At 41.7% G+C, this 23,525-nt stretch overlaps 2 protein-coding genes and 1 non-coding gene across 3 annotated transcripts; 1 reads left to right on the top strand and 2 right to left on the bottom strand.

Annotated features, from left to right (window-relative positions):
- Positions 1-4,722: 4,722 nt before the first annotated feature.
- On the bottom strand, positions 4,723-4,794 carry TRNAT-GGU (transfer RNA threonine (anticodon GGU)). The gene has a single exon. It is a non-coding gene; the product is annotated as a tRNA-Thr (tRNA).
- Positions 4,795-4,961: 167 nt separating this feature from the next.
- On the bottom strand, positions 4,962-6,255 carry LOC148936305 (uncharacterized). The gene is made up of 2 exons (XM_089078592.1): positions 6,017-6,255; positions 4,962-5,939 (listed from the first exon to the last, which is right to left on the bottom strand). Exons 1-2 carry the CDS (start codon positions 6,079-6,081, stop codon positions 5,384-5,386), a joined length of 621 nt encoding a protein of 206 aa, XP_088934718.1. The 5' UTR covers positions 6,082-6,255; the 3' UTR covers positions 4,962-5,383.
- A 1,767-nt stretch (positions 6,256-8,022) lies between these two features.
- LOC148936304 (uncharacterized) lies at positions 8,023-9,596 on the top strand. Its single transcript, XM_089078591.1, has 2 exons — positions 8,023-8,691; positions 8,774-9,596. The coding sequence occupies exons 1-2, from the start codon at positions 8,249-8,251 to the stop codon at positions 9,183-9,185; spliced, it is 855 nt and encodes a 284-aa protein (XP_088934717.1). The 5' UTR covers positions 8,023-8,248; the 3' UTR covers positions 9,186-9,596.
- The last annotated feature ends 13,929 nt before the right edge of the window (positions 9,597-23,525 follow it).

Here is a 23,525-nt window from a genome sequence, read left to right as displayed (position 1 = left end):
AATTTTATAGCTTCGAGGAGGAAAGATGATAACATTATTAATTTCATTGTAAATAGCGCCACTTTCGAGATTTATGATTGTCATTCTTTTAAATGGAATCATATATTTTTGTTATGCAATATGATTCCTCTAATAACTAGAGGAGATTCAACGTTTTATTTATTTATAAAAATAAAAATAATTTAGCAAACAGATATCTAATGACAGTTTTGACATGTTTTTTTTTTCTTTTTGATATTCCTTTTCCACGCTTGTAAGGAGCCAGATAAAGTCCATGATCTTCCATGGTGCGATTATGGCATTTTAATTCTTCCAGCTAACGTTTTGCGGCTTTGTTATTATTCGCCTTTGCGATTCCCGCTGCTTCACCAATAAACCGAGAGCTCTCAGCAATAATAGAATTGGCAGAATATCGCCGCGTTTCGCTACCGGAAGTATTCGCTTGTTTGGTGTCCTTTTCATATTTGTTGACTTCTTTCTTGTCTTCTTCGCTTTCAAAATACCTATTTTTGTTTTAGCTTTCATAGCAATCCAAACAGCTGCAGCAGCAGCTCTCTCTCCGAGAGTCGAATCTCTCGCAGTCTCTAATGCATTTTCGTGCTTTCGCAGCGAGTATATTGTCGGCAACGTGTCGTTTAGCAAGATCGTTGTTATGCGAATAGGCTATATCATACTTGCGACACGTCGCATCCAATGAATTAATGCCTCGATCACCTCTAGCCAATCGCTTTTCTAGATGCGTTCCTGAACTGCAAAACTGATATCCTGGGATATGCAATTCAAAAGGACGTACATTTATCATGTGATTTAATAAGTCAACTCACTACGCTTCGCTACATTCGTCACAATTCTTTATTAATGGTGCCGATCCGTTGATATAAGTTTGATGAGAAGGTAAAATTATAGTGTTTTAGATATCGACGATATTATTGAACTTCCGAATCAGCTTTTATATGCTTTTATATGCTGTTCCACAATTGACCGATGCAATTATAAAACTCTCGTAACAAAATAATTTTCGATATATATTTTAAATGTTCAGTGGTTAAACTATGTATGTCACAGTTATTCGATACGATAAGAAACATTTTTTACGACTGAGCTATTTCGCTCTACGCGCCTTTATAAATAGGCCAGCCCCCCCTCAACATCATCTGTTTACATTTTTATCATTGTAAAGAGAATATGCGGTTCGTACGGCAGTCGCAAATCATTAAAGTGGCGAATTTCGATGACAAGATACAGTTAATGTCTAAGAAGAGAATACAAATGGAAATATGCTACTGATTTCTATATGCGATATCATCTATGATCCATCAAATTGTGGCAAGACAAACATGACAAACATTGATAAGCTTGCTAGAAAGTCCACATGACGTATGTTTCAAGAACGTGTACGTATACTCGAAATCGTTGCAACATTCGAAATATCAATACTTGGGGAATTTACTGACGCCGATAAAAAAAATCAGTTATTTTACAATAACAGCGACATCGTTCCACCGAATGAAGCGCTTCCAAATTCTATTTTTATCTTTGATGACGTGGCATGCGACAAGCAAGACGTTATAAGAGAATACATTGCAATAAGCCGACTTGCCGATATCGATTGCTTCTATCTCAGTCAAACATACGCAAACATACTGAAGCATTTTATACGTGACAACACGAATCTATTAATTCTATTAAAATAGGATGGATATTAACCTGAAACATGTTTAACGATCACGTAAATACTGACATGTCGTATGAAGATTTCTGTGAATTGTGCCATACTTGCTGGCAGCAAAAGTATGGATTCCTAGTAATAGACAAGGATAATGCATTTACAGATAGGCGATATAGAAAAGGATTTAATGATTTTGCGGTACTGTGAAGTGATTAGTTATTGCCGATACATCAACTAGGTAACGTTTCTCATCAAGATGAACAACAGCAACAAGGATCGTAAAGAGGATTGTGAAGCAGATTGCGAAAACGAGCGATTCGATTCACAAAAAATACCATACTTTAAAAACTGATAAAATAGAGGAAGATATAGCATTGGAGAAACATTTTAAACCCATCATCGAACCTCTGAAACAGATCGTCGAACACACCGAGAAATCTCAGCCAATTAAGAAAGAAGCTAATGTTGCGAAAGGTATCAGTATTAAGAAGTCAATGCTGTGAAGAATATTATTAAGAAAAAACGTAAACATAGCAATAATGATAATGATAACGATGCATACTGACTGGATGATGAATGGCTGAAATTAATATCACAGTCAAAAAAGCAACGTATGAAACAATTGAATAATATGTCAGGTTTACCAACGCTTAGTTCTATATATACTAGAATCACCGATAGAATCATCGATAGAATCATCAATAGAATAACCGATAAAACCGTCGAAAATATCATCATTCGTATCGAAGGAAGAAGTTTTTGAAATAAAAGACAGTGAATCGTCGCTCGAAACTTTCGTCAAACAGACTCTGCAAGCGCAACGAGGTCGAGAAGCACTACTTAGTCAGATGGAACCATTGGCGCAAAAATACGTAAACACTCTCCTCGATGATGACAGAAAAAACGAAATTGATCACGTATACGATGTCTATCTCGTTCAAAAATGAATGCTCGACGACAAACAATTCAACGTCGACAAAGATGACTTCGTATATAATATATCGTAGACAATGTGAGATACAATGATACACCAGGCTTATACGAATTGATCTTTAAGAGACTTCTCTTATGATACAGTTTTTACCGAGAATGACAAACAAAGGTATAAGAATATACTGTTAACAACGAATGCTCACAGATGTGGTTAAGACCGATAAGCCCATAGATAACAAGGAATACAAGTACAAGTATATCATCGGTCTGCTTGTATCTGTGTATAAAACTGGCGCTAAAAAAAGATGCAGCCAAATAAGAAGGGAGGGTGTACGTCACGGCGGGGCCCGACCACGAATCAGTCGTGAAAACTCGTAATTATTTTGCGAAAAAATACCACTTCAGCCAGGAATCGAACCTGGATCTCCTGCTTACCGGACAGGCATTTTATCCTTTCGACTACCGAGGCATGTGATGATATTTATCGCAAATAACGTGTTTAGAATAACACGTCAACAATACAATGATACATATATATATATATATATATATATATATATATATATATATATTACAATATACATACCAGGTGTATGCATAAGTTTTTTCCGGTTTTTTAGTAAAAAAAGACACGTAATTTTTAAGGGAAATTAATTTTTTTTTAATTCAAAATATTGGCCATCGGCTTCTACACATTTCGCCCATCTTTCAGGTAATTTATGAATACCATGCCAGAAAAACTGCTTGTCTTTTGCGGCAAACCATTGGTCGAGCCATTTTCCAACTTCCTCGAAATTGCTGAAGTGCTGCTCTGCGCGTGCCCCATTGATGCGAAGAGGTGATAGTCAGATGGCGCCAAGTCTGGGGAGTACGGCGGGTGCGGAAGGATGTCCCATCCAAGCGATTTCAAGGTGTCTTTCACTGGTTTTGCTGTGTGAGACGGCGCATTGTCGTGTAACAAAATCACTTTGCCATGTCTTCTGGCCCATTCCGGTCGTCTTTCGATTAATGCATGGTTTAAATTAATCATTTGTTGGCGATAACGTTGTGTATTAACGGTTTCGCCGGGCTTCAAGAGTTCATAATACACAATACCGCTCTGGTCCCACCAGACACAGAGCATGGTCTTCTTACCGAAGCGATTTGGCCTTGGTGTTGATGGACCGTCTTCGCCAGGTGAAAGCCACGATTTTTTCCGCTTCGGGTTTTCAAAATAAATCCATTTTTCGTCACCCGTCACAATTCGATACAAAAATGATTTCCTTTCGTGGCGTTGAAGCAGCATTTCACAAGTGACTTTGCGATTTTCCATTTGACGTTCATTCAAATCGTGGGACCCATTTACCGAGTTTATTGATCTTTCCCATTGCTCGTAAACGTCTGCTGATTGTTTCTTGTGATACATGTAATGCTTCTGCTAATTGCCGTTGAGTTTGAGTTGGGTCATCATCCAATAACTCCTGCAATTGCTCGTCTTCGTCTACCAGAGCGCTCACTGTCTTTCACATTGAAATCACCACTTTTAAATTGTCGAAATCATGTCTCACATGTTCTAATCGATGGAGCGTGTTCACCATATGTTTCTACCAGCAAATGATGACTTTCAACAGCCTTTTTCTTTTGATTAAATAAAAAAAGCAATGCGTGCCGCAAATGTTCTTTTTCAGGCACAAAACTCGACATGATCACTGAACGATAAAACAAAGACGCTAGTTTTTGGCGGACTCAACTTGTGTGTGTTTGTAGTTTTAAATGTCAGACGAACAAAATGATGTATGTGTCAAATTAATACGCTGCGTACTTTTCGCTGGCGACATCTCTTAGTTAAACCGGAAAAAACTTATGCATACACCTAGTATATACATGTATTCTTTCGAATCCCCACGACCGGTACTCCAGAGAGATGATGGTCCTATTCTCTCGATGGATGCAGGTCGGACTGCAGCGGCGACACCTTCCAACGCCATTGGCAAATATACAAATAATCCTCCTGGAGCACGACAGGAGAGATTGCATCAAGCATGGCTCGAGCTCCCGAATAAGAAGGAAGGGTGTGCGTCACGGCGGGGCCCGACCACGAACCAGTCGTGAAAACTCGTAATTATTTTGCGAAAAAATACCACCTCAGCCAGGAATCGAACCTGGATCTCCTGCTTACCAGGCAGGCATCTTATCCTTTCGACTACCGAGGCATGTGATGATATTTATCGTAAATAACGTGTTTAGAATAACACGTCAACAATACAATGATACACACACACATATATATATATATATATATTACAATGTATATATATATACATGTATTAGTAGGTATACTAGGCGGGTTCTAACCCAGATGCGTTGAGGGGAGTGCGGGTGTGCGGGGGGAACGGCGCGCAACCGAGGAGCTCCGGGGCGGGGGGAGGGGGGGACGGCGCGTGTTGGGCGACCCATTGAATGTAAACAGCGTCGACGATTGATGCCTTCAGAGCACCGTGATAAATAATTACCAAAAGATAAATAACGAATTGGACGCGTGGACATGACGTCAGAGGGGGGGAGGGGGCCGCCGCCGCCGCCGCCACCACCGCCGAGTAAAAAATAAATATCTCTCTCGTATTATCTCTTCCGTTGCGGCTCTCTCTCTTATGGAGAATATTATTGTTCTAATTATTTTATGGTGGGGAAGAAAGAAATGAAAGAAATACATGTTTTTTTGCATATTATATATGTTTATATTTTTAAACAAATTGAATACATTTTTAAGTGTGAAATTTTTTTTATTCACATGTGTTTTTCTTATACACTAAAAACTAAAGCTAACAGCTCGCAATCGACGAGTTGGCGTCTATCGAAGATATCGCAATCGCGTATCGCGTTCGGCACTTCCTCGGGATCTGTTACAACAGACGCGATGTTGGAGAATCGCATATACTTGGTATCGATCGTATCGACGAATCTAACGAGTCGATCGAACGTCACATCGATACATTCGTTCAGAGCAAACATTCGACGTAACGTCGATTCGATCATCGTTACGCGTACGTTCAAAGATTCAAGACGTACGAGTGTAACGTCGTTCATCAGACAAATTCTGACGGTTAACGGTCCGACGCTTATAAAATTGTTTTTGTAATCGTTTAGCAGCAATTTATAGATATTCCATCGCTGCTCGTAGAGTCCCTTCCACGTTTCGAGAGACAGTATCAATTCCTGTCCCCGATGATCTCCCAGAGCGATCTCCACGTAGCTCGGTGGACCAACGTTGATTCCAATTTCCAGAAATTTGTAACCCGTGGCCGTCAGAGTGTAACGTCTGCTCAGTAAGCGCACCGCGCGACGCTCCACCGAAATACTGTGGAAATTAAATATATAATATTGCACAATATTGAAAAAAGAGAAAAAAATAAAAAAAATGCAGGTGAAACTTACGCGTTACATTCCTTCTTTTGTTTTTCGCCATTGTACGGTGCACTGTTTCCTTTGGCGGAATACATTGCGTGTTGTTCGAACGATGGAGGAGCGGAGCACCTTTTTTGTCAGATCGTTCGATGGAGGAGGACTGATCGCGTAAATTTTTTTTTGACATGGCAAATCGTTAATCCCCCCACCTTTCCCCTCCCCCTTTTTTCTAAGAATTTCATTGTTGCAATCAAACATGTAGCGACATGTTCGCAAAGGAGCGCGATTCGTTCAAATTTTTTTCTAGGAAGAGCCCGTGAAAAGATAGCTCTTCGTAGAAATCGACGTACGTGTCGCGGCGTGTTAAGAGAAGCGTCGATACTCCGGTTACTATAAACAAATCGGGGAGATTTATGATGGTTTTTTTCGCCGAAATCGGCGTACGTGTCGCGGCGTGTCAAGAGAAGCGCCGATACTCCGGCTGCTATAAACAAATCGGGGAGACCTATGATGATGCTCCGACAAAGGGACAAAGAAATTGTCGATGATATATAATGGGTCATGGGGTGTGCAGGATCACAGTAGATGGAAGTCTAATGTGTGTGAAAAAAATAGGTGACGGTGAAAATGGATAATGTGTTGAATATAGAAAATGTGTTTAATATGGATGAGGAAGACTTTGTGGATATAGTGGACGAAGTGTTTGAAAATGAAGAAGAAATAGAGATTGACAATATTGACAATAGCATGATTGACAATAGCAATTACGTAAGTGATCAAAGTGATGACCTTACGGATTATGCAGAAAAAATTGTCACCCGTTCGGAACTCCTTGCGTTGAATAATAATAAAAAATATTGTTCAATACAATTTTATTATTCAACGGGTGGTGTACTAACTCTGTGTGCCGAATGCATGGTTCGTCTGGCGGACACTGACATTGGAGTATTGTATGCCGTTAGGAAACACGAGATAGATACTCTCAATGCGCTAAACAGCCAATTTTGCTCCAATTGCCAACAGTCCGTCTGTATAATAATGCCATGCAACATGTGCCCAATTTGCACAAATTGAAAAAAAGACAACATTGTGAACGAGTCATATGCAAGTGGAAGAGTGTGATATAAAAATAATATGGAAAGGTCATTGGAAGAATTAACAAGTTCTCCGTTATGGGATTCAATCTCTCATCTACCAGTGAACGTGGCGGTGTATTTTATAAAGAGACACTATACCTCAACTCCCCATTTCCCGATTCCTCGTCCAAGAATTAAGGGACGCTACAATTCGACTCTTTGCTTCTCCGCTCCTTCTGAGAGAGCGGAAATAATTCTGGAAGCGTGCACATATTATCATTATAGAGGACACGCATACAATATATTACTACCTCTCTCGCGGCAAAAAGTAGCAGAGATAATTCCAAGAAGCGAGGATAATCATATATGGTTGTTCTATTCAATCTCCGGACATGTCGGAAATACAACGCTTTGTATACTGGCTTCGAGTTAAAGCAGCTATAGAGAAAAGAAAAAAAGAAAGTAAAAAAATGTAAAATTGTTTGGATGAGACAGTACAACAATTTAAAAGAATCAAGATTTTGCAATATGGAACACCTAGAGCGAGTGGAACACGAGCTGCTGGAGCAGTGCAGCCAAGTCGTTACCTTGGTGGAGTGTTTCGCGTGATTGCAACGATGTGAGGAGTGCATCGAACAACTCGAGGAACTTAGCCGTGTTAAGCGTCCTCGACTCACCGTTGCAAATAGACAATCTGCGGTGGCGAGGATCGCGCGACTCGCGGGTGCAAAAGTACAACTAGAAAGACGTTTCCTGCACGTTGGTGGTGAGTACGCGAGCACCAGTAAAGACAATGGATCTCTCGTTTGGCGAGAAATCGATACGGCATTTGAAAGCCGTATATTGACTTGTGCGGTGATCAATGTGGACTATATCGAGCCGCGACAATTTTTAGAAGACGCTGGTGGTGTAGTGCTCGAGCGAGTACGAGACATTGTACAAAGACACGATAGTGTGAAAGTGAACACTGCATAACGGCGAATTTGTGACGGGCGATAAACGCGCGAACAAAAGTATAAACACTAAAAATAGTGAAGTCTTTCGAGTGTCAAATTTGGACGAGTGGTACGAGCAGTACGTTATCGAACCCACGTTGACGTCGCTCGAAGAATTCCAAGAACGCGACAGTGGATGGGCGTTGTCGCGAATTCTAAATTTGACTGTAAACGTGAACAAATATAATCCAATGCACGCGGGATGTTACATCGAATTACCGCGGGAAATTATGTTAAAGCGAGCGGTGATCAATGTACGATCCAATGACAATGCGTGTTTCGCGTGGTCGGTGGTCGCGACTCTGCATCCGGCTGAAAGAAATACAAATCGGGAATTGTCGTACCCGCATTATACGGTGTTAAATTTGCAAGATATTACGTTTCCGATGACGTTGAACCAAATTAAGAAGTTCGAACATCTCAACGACATCTCAATCAACGTCTACGGTATCAAGAAAAAGGAGATTCTCCCGATACGGCTGACATCAAGGAAGATGGAGAAGCACGCAAATCTATTGTACGTGCAGGATCCGCGCGACGACAACGCGGGGCACTTCGCGTACATCAAAGATCTGTCCCACCTTGTGAGCTCGCAAATAAACAAGAAGAAATGCAAAAAATACTTTTGCGACCGGTATGTATTTTAACAAATTTTATTATTTCTCTTATAAAATTGTTTAAAAAATTGTTTAAAAAATCATATTTTCCGTTTGCAGATGCCTACATTACTTCAGTTCGTCTGAAAGATTGCAGTCACATACAACGGACTGCGAAAAGATGAATGATTGCGCCATCCGACTGCTGAGCGAGGACGACAAGTGGCTCGAATTCAAGAACCACACGAATAAGGAACGACTTCCATTCATCGTTTACGCGGACTTGGAGTGCGTACTACGGCGAACGGAACCGGCAGAGAGGGAAGATGCATCGTACACCTACCAGCAGCACGAGGTATTTAGCATCAGATACTACGTGCGATGCTCGTACGACGACGCGTTATCGATATATCGATTTTGTCGCGGCGAAGACTGCGCTGCGTGGTTCGTTCGGCAACTCGAAGATTTGGCGCATCAAGTAAAAATTCTGTTATCCGCGAATGTCCCCATGGAAACGTTGTCGAGAGAGTAGTGGGAGGCATATCGTAGCGCGACGCGTTGTCACATTTGCGAAAAATCATTTGCGTCGGACGACACGCGGATACGCGATCATTGCCATCTTACCGGTCGTTACTGTGGTCCAGCGCACTCAAATTGTAATCTAAATTATAAAGATTCATATTGCATTTCCATAGTATTTCACAATTTATCCGGTTATGACGCGCACTTTATCATCACGGAAATAGCTACGGCGTTCGAAGGCAGGTTCGACGTGCTGCCGATAACAAAAGAAAAATATATTTCGTTTACAAAACACGTTAAAGATACCACCGAGGGATCAGATTCACGAAATTGCGTACGCTTGCGGTCACAGATTCGTACAAGTTTTTAAATACCAGCCTTGATAAATTGGCATTTTTTCTAACGAAAAAAAAATTAAAAATTTTACATTCCGAATTTTCCACGGTCTCAAACAAAAATTTTGACTTGTTGACGCGCAAAGGTGTCTTTCCGTACGAATACGTGGATCGCGCGGACAAGCTGCAGAACACGCGCCTACCATCGCGTGAATCGTTCTATAGCTCGTTGACCGATGACACGGTGTCGGAGAACGATTACGCGCACGCCACGAACGTCTGGCAGCGGTTCTCCATCCGAACGCTCGGCGAATACAGCGATCTATATCTCAAGACCGATGTCTTGTTATTGGTCGACGTTTTCGAAAATTTCCGCGAAAGTTGCGTCGCGAGTTATGGACTCGATCCCGCGCATTACTACACATTGCCAGGTTTCACGTGGGACGCCATGTTGAAACATACGCGCGTAAAATTTGAGTTGCTCACCGACATCGATATGGTTATGTTTATCGAACGCTGTATACGCGGCGGTCTCAGTCAATGTTCCGGCAGATACGCGCAGACCAATAACAAGTACATGCGTTCGTACGACCCGTCGAAACCGTCATCATACCTTATGTACTTTGACGTAAATAATCTGTACGGATGGGCGATGTGTCAACCGCTGCCCTATGCCGAATTTCGATGGATGGAAGACATTGAGAACTTTGACGCGAGCGCGATCGCTCCGGATTCGTCTACGGGTTATATTCTCGAGGTCGATCTCGAGTATCCGCATCATTTACACGATCGACACACTGACCTATCTTTCTGTCCGACGCGCGATAAACCACCCGGCACGCGGCAGGATAAACTTCTCGCGACGTTATACGTAAGAAGCGGTATGTCATCCATTATCGCAACCTGCAGCAATGTACGCGTCATGGTCTTCGTATCGCAAAGATATATCGCGTACTACAATTTGCTCAATCCGCCTGGCTCCGCAATTACATCGAACTCAATACACACTTTAGAACGTACGCGAAAAATGATTTTGAGAAAAATTTGTACAAATTAATGAACAACGCAGTATTCGGTAAAACAATGGAAAATGTACGCAATTACGTCGACGTTAAACTTTTGACCAAATGGGACGGACGGCATGGCGCGGAGGCAATGATCGCGAAACCAAATTTTCACAGCGCAGCGTCTTTGCGGAAAACTTAATCGCCGTCGAATTGCGTAAACTCGAGGTAAAATTCAACAAGCCGATTTACGTGGGTATGTGTATACTCGACATATCGAAAATCTGCTTGTACGAATTTCACCACGAATACATGTCACCGCTGTATCGCGAGAAATGTAAGATCATGTACACCGACACGGACAGTCTCGTATACCACATCGAGTGCGATGATGCGTACGAGGCGATGAAACGCGATATCGCTAGATTCGATACGATCGATTATCCAACGAACAACGCGTACGAGATGCCTCTCGCGAATAAAAAAGTACCCGGTCTAATGAAGGATGAGAATAACGCGATAATGACGGAATTCGTCGGACTCAGAGCGAAGATGTACGCGGTGAGGGTGGACGGCAGAAAAGATATTAAAAAGATGAAAGGTGTAAAGAATAACGTCGTTACGCGAACAATAACGTTCGACGATTATACGCGGTGCTTGAACGAAGAGATCGAAATGACTCGTCGCCAATCGTGTATAAGATCCAAGCTATACCAAGTATACACGGTGTCCGAGTCGAAAATCGCTCTGAGTCCGTACGACGACAAACGATACATCGTACCGGATTCGACGGAGACGTTACCGTGGGGACATTGGCGGATTCCGTTGTAATATATATATATATACATGTTTATACAATGTACATATATTTTTATATTTTTTATATAGTTTATATGATGCATATATGCACGTATGTATGTATGTATGTATGTATGTATGTACGTACCTATGTATCATATCTATGTATGTATGTATGTATGTATGAACGTATGTAATTTCTTGTAATTTTATACTATTATATATGTAGTATAGATGTATGTATTTTTTGTAGTTTTTATATGTAGTTTTTACAATAAAATTTAGTTGTTCAAATTTAGTTGTTCAAATTTATTTTATATATACTTTATAATAGCAACCGAGATCCTGCTTGCTGAGGAATTAGCTTTAATTCTCTCTTCGATTTATTTAATGTATACTCAGCTTAATACATATAGTTTTACATATGTTCTCGTAAGTTACATACATGTATAGTTTAAAAAAAAAATGTAATGGAAGAAAAAAATAATAAAAACTCTTTGTATACATGTATACAGTGTATATGTATTTTTTTAAATACATTATAAAAATAAAAAAATGAATTAAATCACACTGCTTTTGTTTATCCATGAGTTATGCGATCTATCGAATCCCAGCCACTTGACGTAAACCTTGTCTCCCTTCCTGCGTAATACTTTCTCCGCGAGATACACGTCCGGATGAGTCGCGCGATGCAATTCGTGCTCGTAGAACGCGCCCGCGACCGATTTTCCGCGATAATCCTCGAGCAGATAAGTTACGGGATTAGTACGTTGCACTTTAACGATCTTAAACACCTCGGTGGTCCAATTTGGCGTGTAACCGAAAGTGTACTTGCTCACGCGTACCGATTCGCCTACTTTGAATTTTGCTGGACCTGCGATTTTTATCGCGCTGTATACCGTATCCAAGAGTCTTTTGGCGATCGCGGGAGTTACGTCAACGGGTCGCATGCCGATAGTGTGATGCTTGCGCGCGTTGTAATCTGACACGAGACGCGGTAGCGCGTCGACCCACTTGTAAGTGCCGTTGAGCGTAAACATCTTCCACATGTCGTTCTTAAGCGTGCGATTGAATCGCTCGATGCCTTCAACACCATATACGTGGAATAATGATTAACGTTGTGTTTTTTCAAGAGTTGTTGCACATCGGCATTGTAAAATTCCTTTCCCATATCCGTTTGCAAATTTCTCGGGCATCTTCCGCTCTCTCGAATTATCTTAGCGATAGCGTTAGCCGTCTCGCTTCCGACCTTGCTCTTGAGCGGTACGGCCCAGGCGTACTTGCTCAACGCATCGATGACGATGAGTATGTAGTGATGACCTCTGTTGAAACTCGAGTACGGACGCATCTCGACGATGTCAGCCTGCCACAGATCGTCGTATCCCCGAATTATGACACGTCTTCGTGGAAAATTTCTCCTCGCCGGAGCGTGCAATTCCTCAACGAGTCGTCGCCTCTCGGAGCTAATATTTTTTTCACGTCCATCGGATCGCATGTTTCAACGATGTTTAATAGTAAAGATAAGATATACAATTTAAAATTGTTTTTTTCCTCACTGACGTTAATCGACTGGCTCGTTTCATCGATACGCGATTAATTTATAATAATGCCGGCTTCGCGAAGTTCCTCGATGATCGACAACATCTCGTTGTCGTGAGCGTTGTTACCAGCTCGGTGCGAAGTGTCGAGCAATCGGAGTCGATCCACCAGTTCGTTGGGATCGTCCCAATGCACGTAATCGATCTTGTTGTCGTTTAACTTCATGGCGGTTGGTATATTGCTCACGCCTGCACCCTTTTTACGCCCGCTACTTCCATACGTAGATACGAGCGGAGCGATGATGTTAATATACTTCGATCCCCTATTGCCCTTGATGGGATTATGGGCGCTGTGACCACATCTATGAGCATTTGTTGTTAACAATATACTTTTATACGTTTGTTTGTCATCCTCGGTAAAAACCACGTCATCGGGAAGTCTCTTGAAGATCAATTCGTACAATCCTGGTGTACCATTGTATCTCACATTGTCTATGATTATGGAGTCATTTTTGTCAACGTCAAATTTCTTGTCACCAAGCATCGCACCACTGTCTTTATCGAAATAAACACCGTATACGCGATCAAATGTATCGTTTTTTCCATTATCATCGAGAAGAGGGCTTACGTACTTTTGCCCTAATGGTCCAGCTGATTATGCAACGCTTTTCGACCTTGTTGCGTTTGCAGACTCTGTTTGATGGTTGTTTCGAATGACGGTTCACTGGCGTCTTTTGTTTCGAAAACATCTTCCTTTTGCAGGAACAGCGGTAGTTCTTTCGGTGGTTCTTTCGATGGTTGTATCGGTGTAGACTCGAACACGAGTGAATCTGACGCGGCTTTCAATTCTTTCGTTGTACGTTGTTTTTTAGACTGCGGCGTTAATTTCAACCAACATCCGTCCAATATGAATCCTTGTCAGTAGTAGTAATATCGTTATCGTTGTCGTCATCGCTGTCTTCACGTTTTTGTTTTTTCTTAATACCGAGATCCTTTGCTTCTCTTTCAATCGATTGAGATTCCTCGGTTTTTTCAACAATCTGTTTTAGAGGTTCGACGATGGGCTTGAAGCGTTTCTCCAACGCTGTATCTTCAGCTATTTTACCAATTTTTAAAGCGCGATTTTTTTTGCGAATCGAATCGCTCGTTTTCGCAATCTGTTTCGCTATTTTCTCGCGATCTTTGGTGTTATCCATGTTGCTTGCTCCACGTATCGACATCGATTAACCACGTTACGGTACCGCGAACGTATTAAATTCCTTTCTGTATCGCCCATTGATAAGCGGACTGTCCTTATCTATCACTAGAAATCCATACTCGCGCTGCCAACAATCGCGGCATAACGCACAGAATTCATCGTATGACATGTCGGTATTCACGTGATCGTTGTAAACATGTTTCAAGTTGGTACCATCCTGTTTGAACAGAATCAGCAGGTTCGCATTTTCGCGTATCAAATGTTTAGGTATCCTCGCGTACGTCTGACAGAGATAGAAGCAATCAACGTTCGAGTGGCGGCCCATCGAAAAGTATTCTCTCACAGCATCTTGCTTATCGCACGCAACGTCGTCGAAGACGAAGATCGAATTGGGACGTGCCTCGCTCGGTGGAATGACGTCACTGTTGTTGGAGAACGTAAAGTAGCCGATTTCTTCTATCGATGTTAGTAAATTTTCCAAGTATCGATATTTCGGTTGTTGCAGCGATTTCGAGTATACGTACACGTTCTCGAAACGTACACCGTGCGGACTCTCGAGCAAGCTTATGAGAACGTTTTACCACAATTCGACGGTCCGCAAATGATGGCGCGTATAGTACTCGGTAACATTTCACCGTGCTTGCGCTCCGTCGCGATGTCTCCCATCATTCGCGCTCTCTCGTCACAGTTCGCGACGCTTAACGTCAGCGGCTGCCGTACAAATTTCATGTTCGCACTGCGTTATCTAGGCTTCGATCGAACGCCTATTTATAGGCGCGCGAAACCACGAATCGCTCAGTAGCAAAAATGTATCTCGCGCTGTCGCATCCCTCCGATATTCGGGATTTGAGCGCTGAGCAGTTGCAATATATACCGAAGGTCGTACTGTTACGCGTGTGCGGTAATTATATCGATCACGTGTGGGACAAGCTTCCGGAGTATATAAAGGCGGATTTGGAGGTTCAAACCTATCGTCGCTGTGTCGAGCATTATAATCAATCGTGGAATCGAGATCGTATAGACGGTCCTGCACCGAAGATAAAGGATTGTGGCCTATGCCAGCAACAGCGTCAAACGAAGGCTACATTGGAGGTCTGCTCAATCGAGCGATAAACGCGCTTCCTTTCGAACTACATATCCCCGGCTATCAGTTTTGCGGTCCGGGTACTCGGCTGAAAAAGCGATTAGCCAGAGGTGAAATGGGCATAAATCCACTGGACGCGGCGTGCCGTGAACACGACATTGCGTATTCTCAGAGCAACGATCTCACCGACAGACACGCGGCGGACAAGGTACTCGCCGATAAAGCCTTAGGACGCGTCATCGCGAGAGATTCGGCTCTGAGCGAGAAAGCTGCAGCTGCAGCCGTTTGGACAGCGATGAAAGCCAAAACCAAGATCGGCATGGGTATGAAGACGAAGAAAAAAAATCGGTAAAAAAAAGAAACGAATACTTCCAACGGCGAAACGAGGTGGTGTGTTACCGATTTTGCCAATTTTGGGCGCTCTCGGGTCCTTAATCGGCGGAGCGGCCAGCGTGGCGAAAGCGATAAACGACAGGAAAGTCGCGCAACGTCGCGCGATGGAAACGCACAGACAGGGACTGTATCTCGCTCCGTACAAATACGAACGAGGACTGTATCTCGCCCCGTACAAAAGCGGACGAGGCGTAACAGCGAAAAAAAGAAAAAAAGAAAAAAAAACGCCAAAGAGACGATAAAAATACCTACGGGTGTAACCACCAATGTACAATTGGACCAGCTGGCGAAGCGTATGCGCGTACCGTACTTTAGAGGTGTTTTCATGCGTGACGCATTACCGATTAGCGGCGCGCGTCGAAATGAAAACGGTATCGTAAATCTGGACGATACGACGGGCCCCGGTACTCATTGGGTAGCGTACGCAAAGAGAAACAATCGCGTTGTGTACTTTGACAGTTTTGGTAATCTTCGACCGCCCAAGGAACTGATACGATATTTCGGAGACGATGCTACGATAGAGTACAATCGAACGTCCTATCAGACGTACGATCAGAGCGTCTGCGGACAGCTGTGCTTGTGATTTCTTCTCCAAAACGGTCGACGCGCGTGAATTTATAAAATCCGACAAAATGTCGCGGCGTCTCAGTATTCGTCGAACGCTTTTTCCATCATGTCGCTGACGCTTACGCTGAGCGGGAAGAGCAGCGTTCTCGCGACAAATTACTCTCCAGCCATAGATTTGAGCGACGATGACTACGAGCTTGGTCTAACAATTTTGGAGACTTATCACACGATACCGAATGTAAACGCTTCGAACAATACATTTTATTTTGGCAAAGACGATGCAGAAATTACGATTCCCGAGGGGTCGTATGAACTGCATGCCATAAATGAATTTTTGAAACGTGAGATTTTACGGAAACGTCCGCGACGCGACGCGCCCGAGGGTAACGCTGGTGACACCGCGCGCGGCGATGACGAGATTGGAGAATACCCGATAGTGCTCCGCGCAAATTACAACACGATGAGGTGTGAAATTAAATGCGCCTACAGAATAAACTTTAACAAGCCTCGTAACATTGGATCGCTGCTGGGTTTCTCGAGGCGTATACTGCAACCGCGAAGGTGGCACGAATCGGACGTGTCGATCAACATAATGAACGTAAACATTATCTGTGTAGAGTGCAACGTGACCGCGGGCGCATACAGCAACGACAAAAGTGTGCACACGATACACGAATTTTCACCGAGCGTGCCGAGGATATAAGATATCGGAAAGGCCGATGCAGATCATTTACCTGCCAGTCATCGTACGGAGCATTACGGAGCTAACGATACGCATTGTTGACCAGAACGGACGATTGCTCGATTTCAGAGGAGAAGAGATCACCGTCAGATTGCACGTACGACGGCGACAGCGATAACGCGAGCGTGACATTTGAGATGCTCGTGTTGAACGAAGCGAAGCATACGCAGAGAGATAACGCATCATGTTTTACAAAGAAAACATCGATCGACAATATTCGCTCATTCGGCTGCGTCAAGAAGAGGAAGAAACTTAACGCGTCGAACGTTAAATTTTTACAAGCTTTAGGATTCGCGGTGCGCAACTTGTGAAATGACTGATATCCTAAATATCGAAGACGAGCCAATCTTCGACGATCGCATCGTCAAGATTGAGACTCATGCGTATAATCCGTTCGCCAATACGACGTTCGGGTACAGCGATGAGATAAGAATACCTATACAGCAACAGGATCTGTACACATTGCCGTACGAAAGCTTTCTATATATCGAGGGAAAACTAAAAAAAAAAAACGAAGAACAGAGTTGTCGAGGGATCTGATGTGGTGCTGGGAAATAATTTTGTCGCGTTCCTGTTCGATGAGATTCGATACGAGCTTGATGGTATGGAGATTGATCGTAACAGAAACGTGGGCGTAATCAGCACACTCAAACATTACGTAACGACATCATCCGACAGAAGCGTGATTCTGAGGAATGCCGGTTGGGATGCGCATACTAGCGCGGATGGATATTTTAACTTTTGCGTACCTCTCTACGCACTGTTGGGATTTTGCGAGGATTACAGACGCGTGATAATCAACGCTCGTCACGAATTGATCTTGATACGATCTCGTAACGACAACAATTGCCTGATGGGAAATTCGGCGTTGGATCCCGTAATCGACTTATTCAAGATACAATGGCGAATGCCGCACGTGTTATTGAGCGAGATAAAAAAACTATCGATGCTGCGCACTTTGGAGAGCGGACGATACTTGAGCATGGCTTTTCGCTCGTGGGATCTGTACGAGTTTCCGCTGTTACAGCGTACAACCAAGCATTCGTGGGCCATCAAGACCGCTATTCAGCTCGAGAAACCGCGATACGTCATCTTTGCTCTGCAAACAGGTCGCAAAAATGTCATGGCTGAGGACACGAGCCGATTCGACGACTGCAATTTAACCAACGTGAAACTCTATGAAACTCTGAACTCGGAATGTTATCCGTACGACGATATGCATCTTGATTTCGACAAAAACAGATGGTCCGTGTTGTATGAAACGTACGCGCGTTTCTGCAAGGGTTATTACGGATACGAGTATCTCGAGCCGAGTCTCACCGTCACGTCTTTTCTACATAACGGTCCATTCGTAATCATCGATTGTTCTCGACAAAACGAATCGGTCAAGAGCGCAACCATGGACGTGAGATTGGAATTTGAGACTAAGGAGAACGTACCGATGAATACCACCGCGTACTATCTCATTATACACGATCGCGTGGTTCACTACAATCCGTTGACCAATGTTGTACGCAAGATCACCTAAGAGCATCGCTGGCACATGAGAGAGAGACAATAAAATCTACGATACATCGAAATCGATCGCAGTCTCGAAAAAGTGCTCGTCATGGTCGTGCCAACGTTCGTAGACCTGCAAGGTTTTCTCGTTGGAGGACAATTTGTTGTAAAGGAGTTTGCCGCTCTCAGAAAACGGACCGTTCTCTCTCACTATATTTTCGCAAGCCCTATACCATGGCATTTCCTCGCAAGTGCCGACAAGTCTCGCGCACGTTGGGTGATACGTCATCACCATAGACTACGATGGGACGACGGAACGATTCCATACAGCAAAGCTAAGAGTTTGATTACAAAAGCTGTTCATGGAACGGAAGAAGACGACGACGACGACAACGATGACAGCGATGCTGTCGTATATGTCAAGGGACACGAAAAACGACAATGGCTGTGGAATTTGCTTCTGGATGATGAGCGCGTGTACATCGAGACTCTGGATGCTGATTACGAAAACGTAGATTCTCTAAACAATCTGGACGCTGATAATACTATGCGATGCGGATATCACTATACTAATTGCGCATTACAAAATGTATTCAAATTATTTAATTGGTGGTCAGATAACCATGAATAAAATAAATATGATATACGAATTACGTTTTTTATTTCTTTTCCATGCGTTGATAATTCTAACGATCGACGTACCGCTTCTTATCATATAACGCCGAGAAGTTTATTTTGTCGGGATGACTCGCGCGCGTCGAGCAGGAATGTAGGTCAGGGTGTTGGGCATGGACATGAAAAAAAATTGAATCACGATTTAAAAAAGTGAAAAATTTTTTTAATATTTATTTAATGCAAAAGAATAATTCATACACTTTTATTTATTGTTTATACTATAATATTTATTGTATATATTATATATATTATATACTATAATATTTATTGTATATATTGTATTGTATTGTATATATATATTTGTGGATCTTTATTATTTATGTAACTATTCAATTATGTAATTATTCAAAAATAATAAATGAGAATATCCTATAGACACTGTTCACCACACTTCTTCATCCTCTTCATATGGACGTAACCCAAAGAGTCTCTGCAGATCAAATACGTCCTCGCGAGTAATTTCTTCCCATAGAAAATGTAAATATTCCTTGTGTTGGCGACGCTGATATCGTATCCATCGCCGATGATTGATATTCATAAAGCCATTAATCTTGATATCATATATGCATAAGTACTGCAAAAAATAATAAAAAAAATCTCAATTTCACATAATTCATTACATATCAAATAAAGGAAAAAAGACAAAAGAGAGAAAAAGAAAAAAAGGAGAAAAAGTTACGTACTCCATTCGGGTGGCGTATTTGAATTTTTATTAGATTCCGTACTTGCACAGTTTCCACGACTGAAATACCATCGAGATATAATGTCTGTCAAATTACAAAAATATTGAGTTTAATATTTTTTACAATATTGAGTTTAATAATATTTTTAAACATTAGAAAGATACATGTGAATAAATATACTTACTGCTTCAGTTGGAGTAATAATTTAGTAATAAGTAATTTTTAAAATAATAAGTAATTTTTAACACATCTCTAATATACGCCAAATAATCGAATTCCTGTGATGTCTTTTTGTCATTTGCCATTTCTTCTCGTTAGACACTACGCGATACTTTTGCGTTTTTTGTATGCACGCTTTTCTCTCTCTCTCACATTAGACTTCCATCTACTGTGATCCTGCACACCGCATGGACCCATTATATATCATCGACAATTTCTTTGTCCCTTGTCGGAGCATCATCATAGGTCTCCCCGATTTGTTTATAGCAGTCGGAATATCGGCGCTTCTCTTGACTCGCCGCAACACGTACGTTGATTTCTACGAAAAAAAGCCATCATAGGTCTCCCCGATTTGTTTATAGTAACTGGAGTATCGGCGCTTCTCTTGACACGCCGCGTTCAGTCTCATGAGTCTTGTGGAGGCATTGAAACGTGGCCTCCATAATAATTTTTGTGCGCAAAGAAGCACTAGTGCGTGAAAAAAACAATTGTTTTTTGCGTGAAGAACTTTGAGTGCAACGCAATGGAATTACCACGCGTCATTCTCCGCGCAAGATTCAACGGAGTAGAGTACCGTGGTACCTTTATAGTATTTGTGGAGGAACAACGCATTTATTATATTGATAATAACCCTCTCATTGGTGCCACGCAATTGCCATGGCTAATACCTTTATACGAACATATTCGTGCATTGGCTTTGGCACAAGAAGAGGAGGAAGAGGAGGAAGAGGAGGAAAAGGAGGAAGAGGAGGAAGAGGAGGAAGAGGAGGAAGAGGAGGAAGAGGAGGAAGAGGAGGAAGAGGAGGAAGAGGAGGAAGAGGAGGAAGAGGAGGAGAATAATTATTTAGAAGTCCCCCCCGCGGGTTAATCTCGCGATATGTGAATGAAGTCTCCCTCCTGCGAATAATCCGGAGGGAGTAAAATTATTTCATGGATTATTAACATTTTTCTTTTTTGTGTGTATTTTGTTACAGTGACCGAGTGCTTTTTTTTCTTGGATTTGTTAAACATTTTTTGTGTGTTTTTTTGTTACGACATTTTTTTCTTGGACATTTCTTTTTTGTACTTTTTAAGTGACTTTCGTACTGACTTTTGTACTTTTTTTTTAAGTGACTTTTTACCTCAACTTGGTGAGTCTTTTTTTTAATTTTTTTCTTTTTTTTATTTTTTACTCGGCGGCGGTGGCGGCGGCGGCGGCGGCGGCGGCGGCGACCCCCTCCCCCTCTGACGTCATGTCCACGCGTCCAATTCGTTATTTATCTTTTGGTAATTATTTATCACGGTGCTCTGAAGGCATCAATCGTCGACGCTGTTTACATTCAATGGGTCGCCCAACACGCGCCGTCCCCCCTCCCCCCTCCCCGGAGCTCCTCGGTTGCGCACAGTTCCCCCCGCACACCCGCACCCCCCTCAACGCTTCTGGGTTAGAACCCGCCTAGTATACCTACTTGTATTCTTTCGAATCCCCACGACCGGTACTCCAGAGAGATGATGGTCCTATTCTCTCGATGGAATTCTCATCGTTATGACGTGCTGAGTAAATATGCGTGGGCCGTACCGCTCAAAAGTGGAGATGAAATGGCTCGAGCGATCGCAAAGATAATTCGAAATAATGGAAGATGTTCGAAAAATTTGCAAACCGACATGGGAAAAGAATTTTATAACGCAAACGTGCAAAAATTCTTGAAGAAATATAACATTAATCATTATTCTACGTATTCTATGAAAGCGTCGGTGATCGAATGATTTAACCGTATTTTGAAGAACGATGTGGAAGCAATTTCAACGAAAGCTATAAATGGATTGATTTGTTACCACGTCTCATGTCAGAGTACAACGCACGAAAACATCGAACTATTTGTATAGGATCCATTGACGTTACCCTCGCGATCGCTGACAAGTTCTTACTGTATACAGTCGCGTAAAGATTACTGCACCCGCAATTCAAAGTGAATTGGTACGCGTTAGTAAATTCAAGACAACCTTTGAGAAAGATTACACGCCAAATTGAACCACGGAGGTATTTAAAATCATCAAAGTGCAGAAAACTAATCCTGTGACGTACCTACTGGAAGATTATAAGGGAAAACTTGTTGTCGGAGGATTCTACGAGTTGCATCGCGTCACTAATCCTAACGTATATCTTGTAGAAAAAGTATTGCGCAAAAAGGTGGATAAAGTTTATGTAAAATGATGGGATTTGACAATTCACACAATTCTTGGATACACGAGGATAATGGATGCACGAGGATAATATAAAAAAAATAAAAAAATACGTTTAGTATAACATATCTTATTAAATACAAAAATATTTTATTACAAAATTTATACTAATGTATTATAAAAATAAATTTATTATAATATATCTTATTACAAAGTATTTTATTTTAAAAATTTATACTTTAAATTAAAAATACGATTACAAATACATATAAAATGAGTTTTTTATTTATAATATTTATAATATTTTATAATATTTTATAATGTCCCCATGGCAGAGTGTCGAATCACGTACAATATATCGTTTATCATCGGACTTAGAGTATGGACTTAGAGCAATTTTCATTTTAGATACAGCGTACACTTCGTGAAATTTCAATCTTATGCAAGACTGCTGTCGTGTCATTTCAATTTTGTCTCGCAAGCATCGCATGTAATTATCGAACGTTATCGGTCTGACTACGACCTTACTTTTAACATCTTTAACTTTTTTTGCATCTTTCTTATCGTCGACGCACAAGGCGTACATCTCTCTAAGCCCAACGAATTCGGTCATGATTGCACCATTGTTTTTATCTTTCATTAAACCTGGTATTTTTTTATTGGTAAGTGGAATACCATACGCATTATCGACCACGTAACCGCTTGTATCGAATTGATGTCACGTTTCATAATTTCGTATACATCATCACATTCAATGTAGTAGATGAGACTATCAGTGTCAATGTACATAACTTTATATTTCTCGCGGAACAACGGCACCATATACTCGTAATGAAATTCATATAAACATGTCTTAGATATATCGAGGATGCATACCTACATAGATCGATTTATTGAACATCACCTCGAGTTTGCGCATTTCTATCGCTACCAGATCCTCCGAAAAGACGCTTCGACTGTGGAAGTTTGGTTTCGCGATCATTGCCTCAGTGCCAGATCTTCCTCCTCATTTAATGATAAACGGCACATCGACATGATTGCACACATTCTCCATGATTTTGCCGAAAATTGCGTTATTCATTAATTTGTATAAATTTTTTTCAAAATCATTCTTGGCTCGAGTTCTGAAATTTGTATTGAGCTGAATATAATCGTGAAGCCATGGAGATTGTACAAACTGTATGCGATGAATCTTTGTTACGCGAAGATCGTGATGAATACACTGCTGCAGGTTGCGATAATGTATGACATAACGTTTCTTATCGTATAATGTTGCGAGGAGCTTAGTCTGTCGTTTGCCGGGTAGTTTATCGCACGTTGGACGGTAGATTAGTGTATATCGTGAAGATGTTGTGGATACTCCAAGTCCACCTCGAAAATGTAATCTGTCGTAGAATCTAGTGCAATATTCGTAATGTTAAAATTTGTTACATCATCGACCCATCGAAAAT

The sequence above is a fragment of the Pogonomyrmex barbatus genome, unplaced genomic scaffold (genome assembly GCF_055798465.1).
Source record: "Pogonomyrmex barbatus isolate J1 unplaced genomic scaffold, ASM5579846v1 scaffold24, whole genome shotgun sequence".
Taxonomy (NCBI): domain Eukaryota; kingdom Metazoa; phylum Arthropoda; class Insecta; order Hymenoptera; family Formicidae; genus Pogonomyrmex; species Pogonomyrmex barbatus.
The sequence above is the reverse complement of the archived record's forward strand: the minus strand, read 5'-3'. Positions and strand labels throughout refer to the sequence as shown.

Excerpts from the sequence above, each read along its gene's own strand:
- LOC148936305 (XM_089078592.1), bottom strand. The coding sequence starts at position 6,081 with ATGTATTCCGCCAAAGGAAACAGTGCACCGTACAATGGCGAAAAACAA. Across the intron at positions 5,940-6,016 it reads CAAAAGAAGGAATGTAACGC|TATTTCGGTGGAGCGTCGCG; the intron begins GTAAGTTTCACC and ends TAATTTCCACAG.
- LOC148936304 (XM_089078591.1), top strand. The coding sequence starts at position 8,249 with ATGCACGCGGGATGTTACATCGAATTACCGCGGGAAATTATGTTAAAG. Across the intron at positions 8,692-8,773 it reads AAAAAATACTTTTGCGACCG|ATGCCTACATTACTTCAGTT; the intron begins GTATGTATTTTA and ends TTCCGTTTGCAG.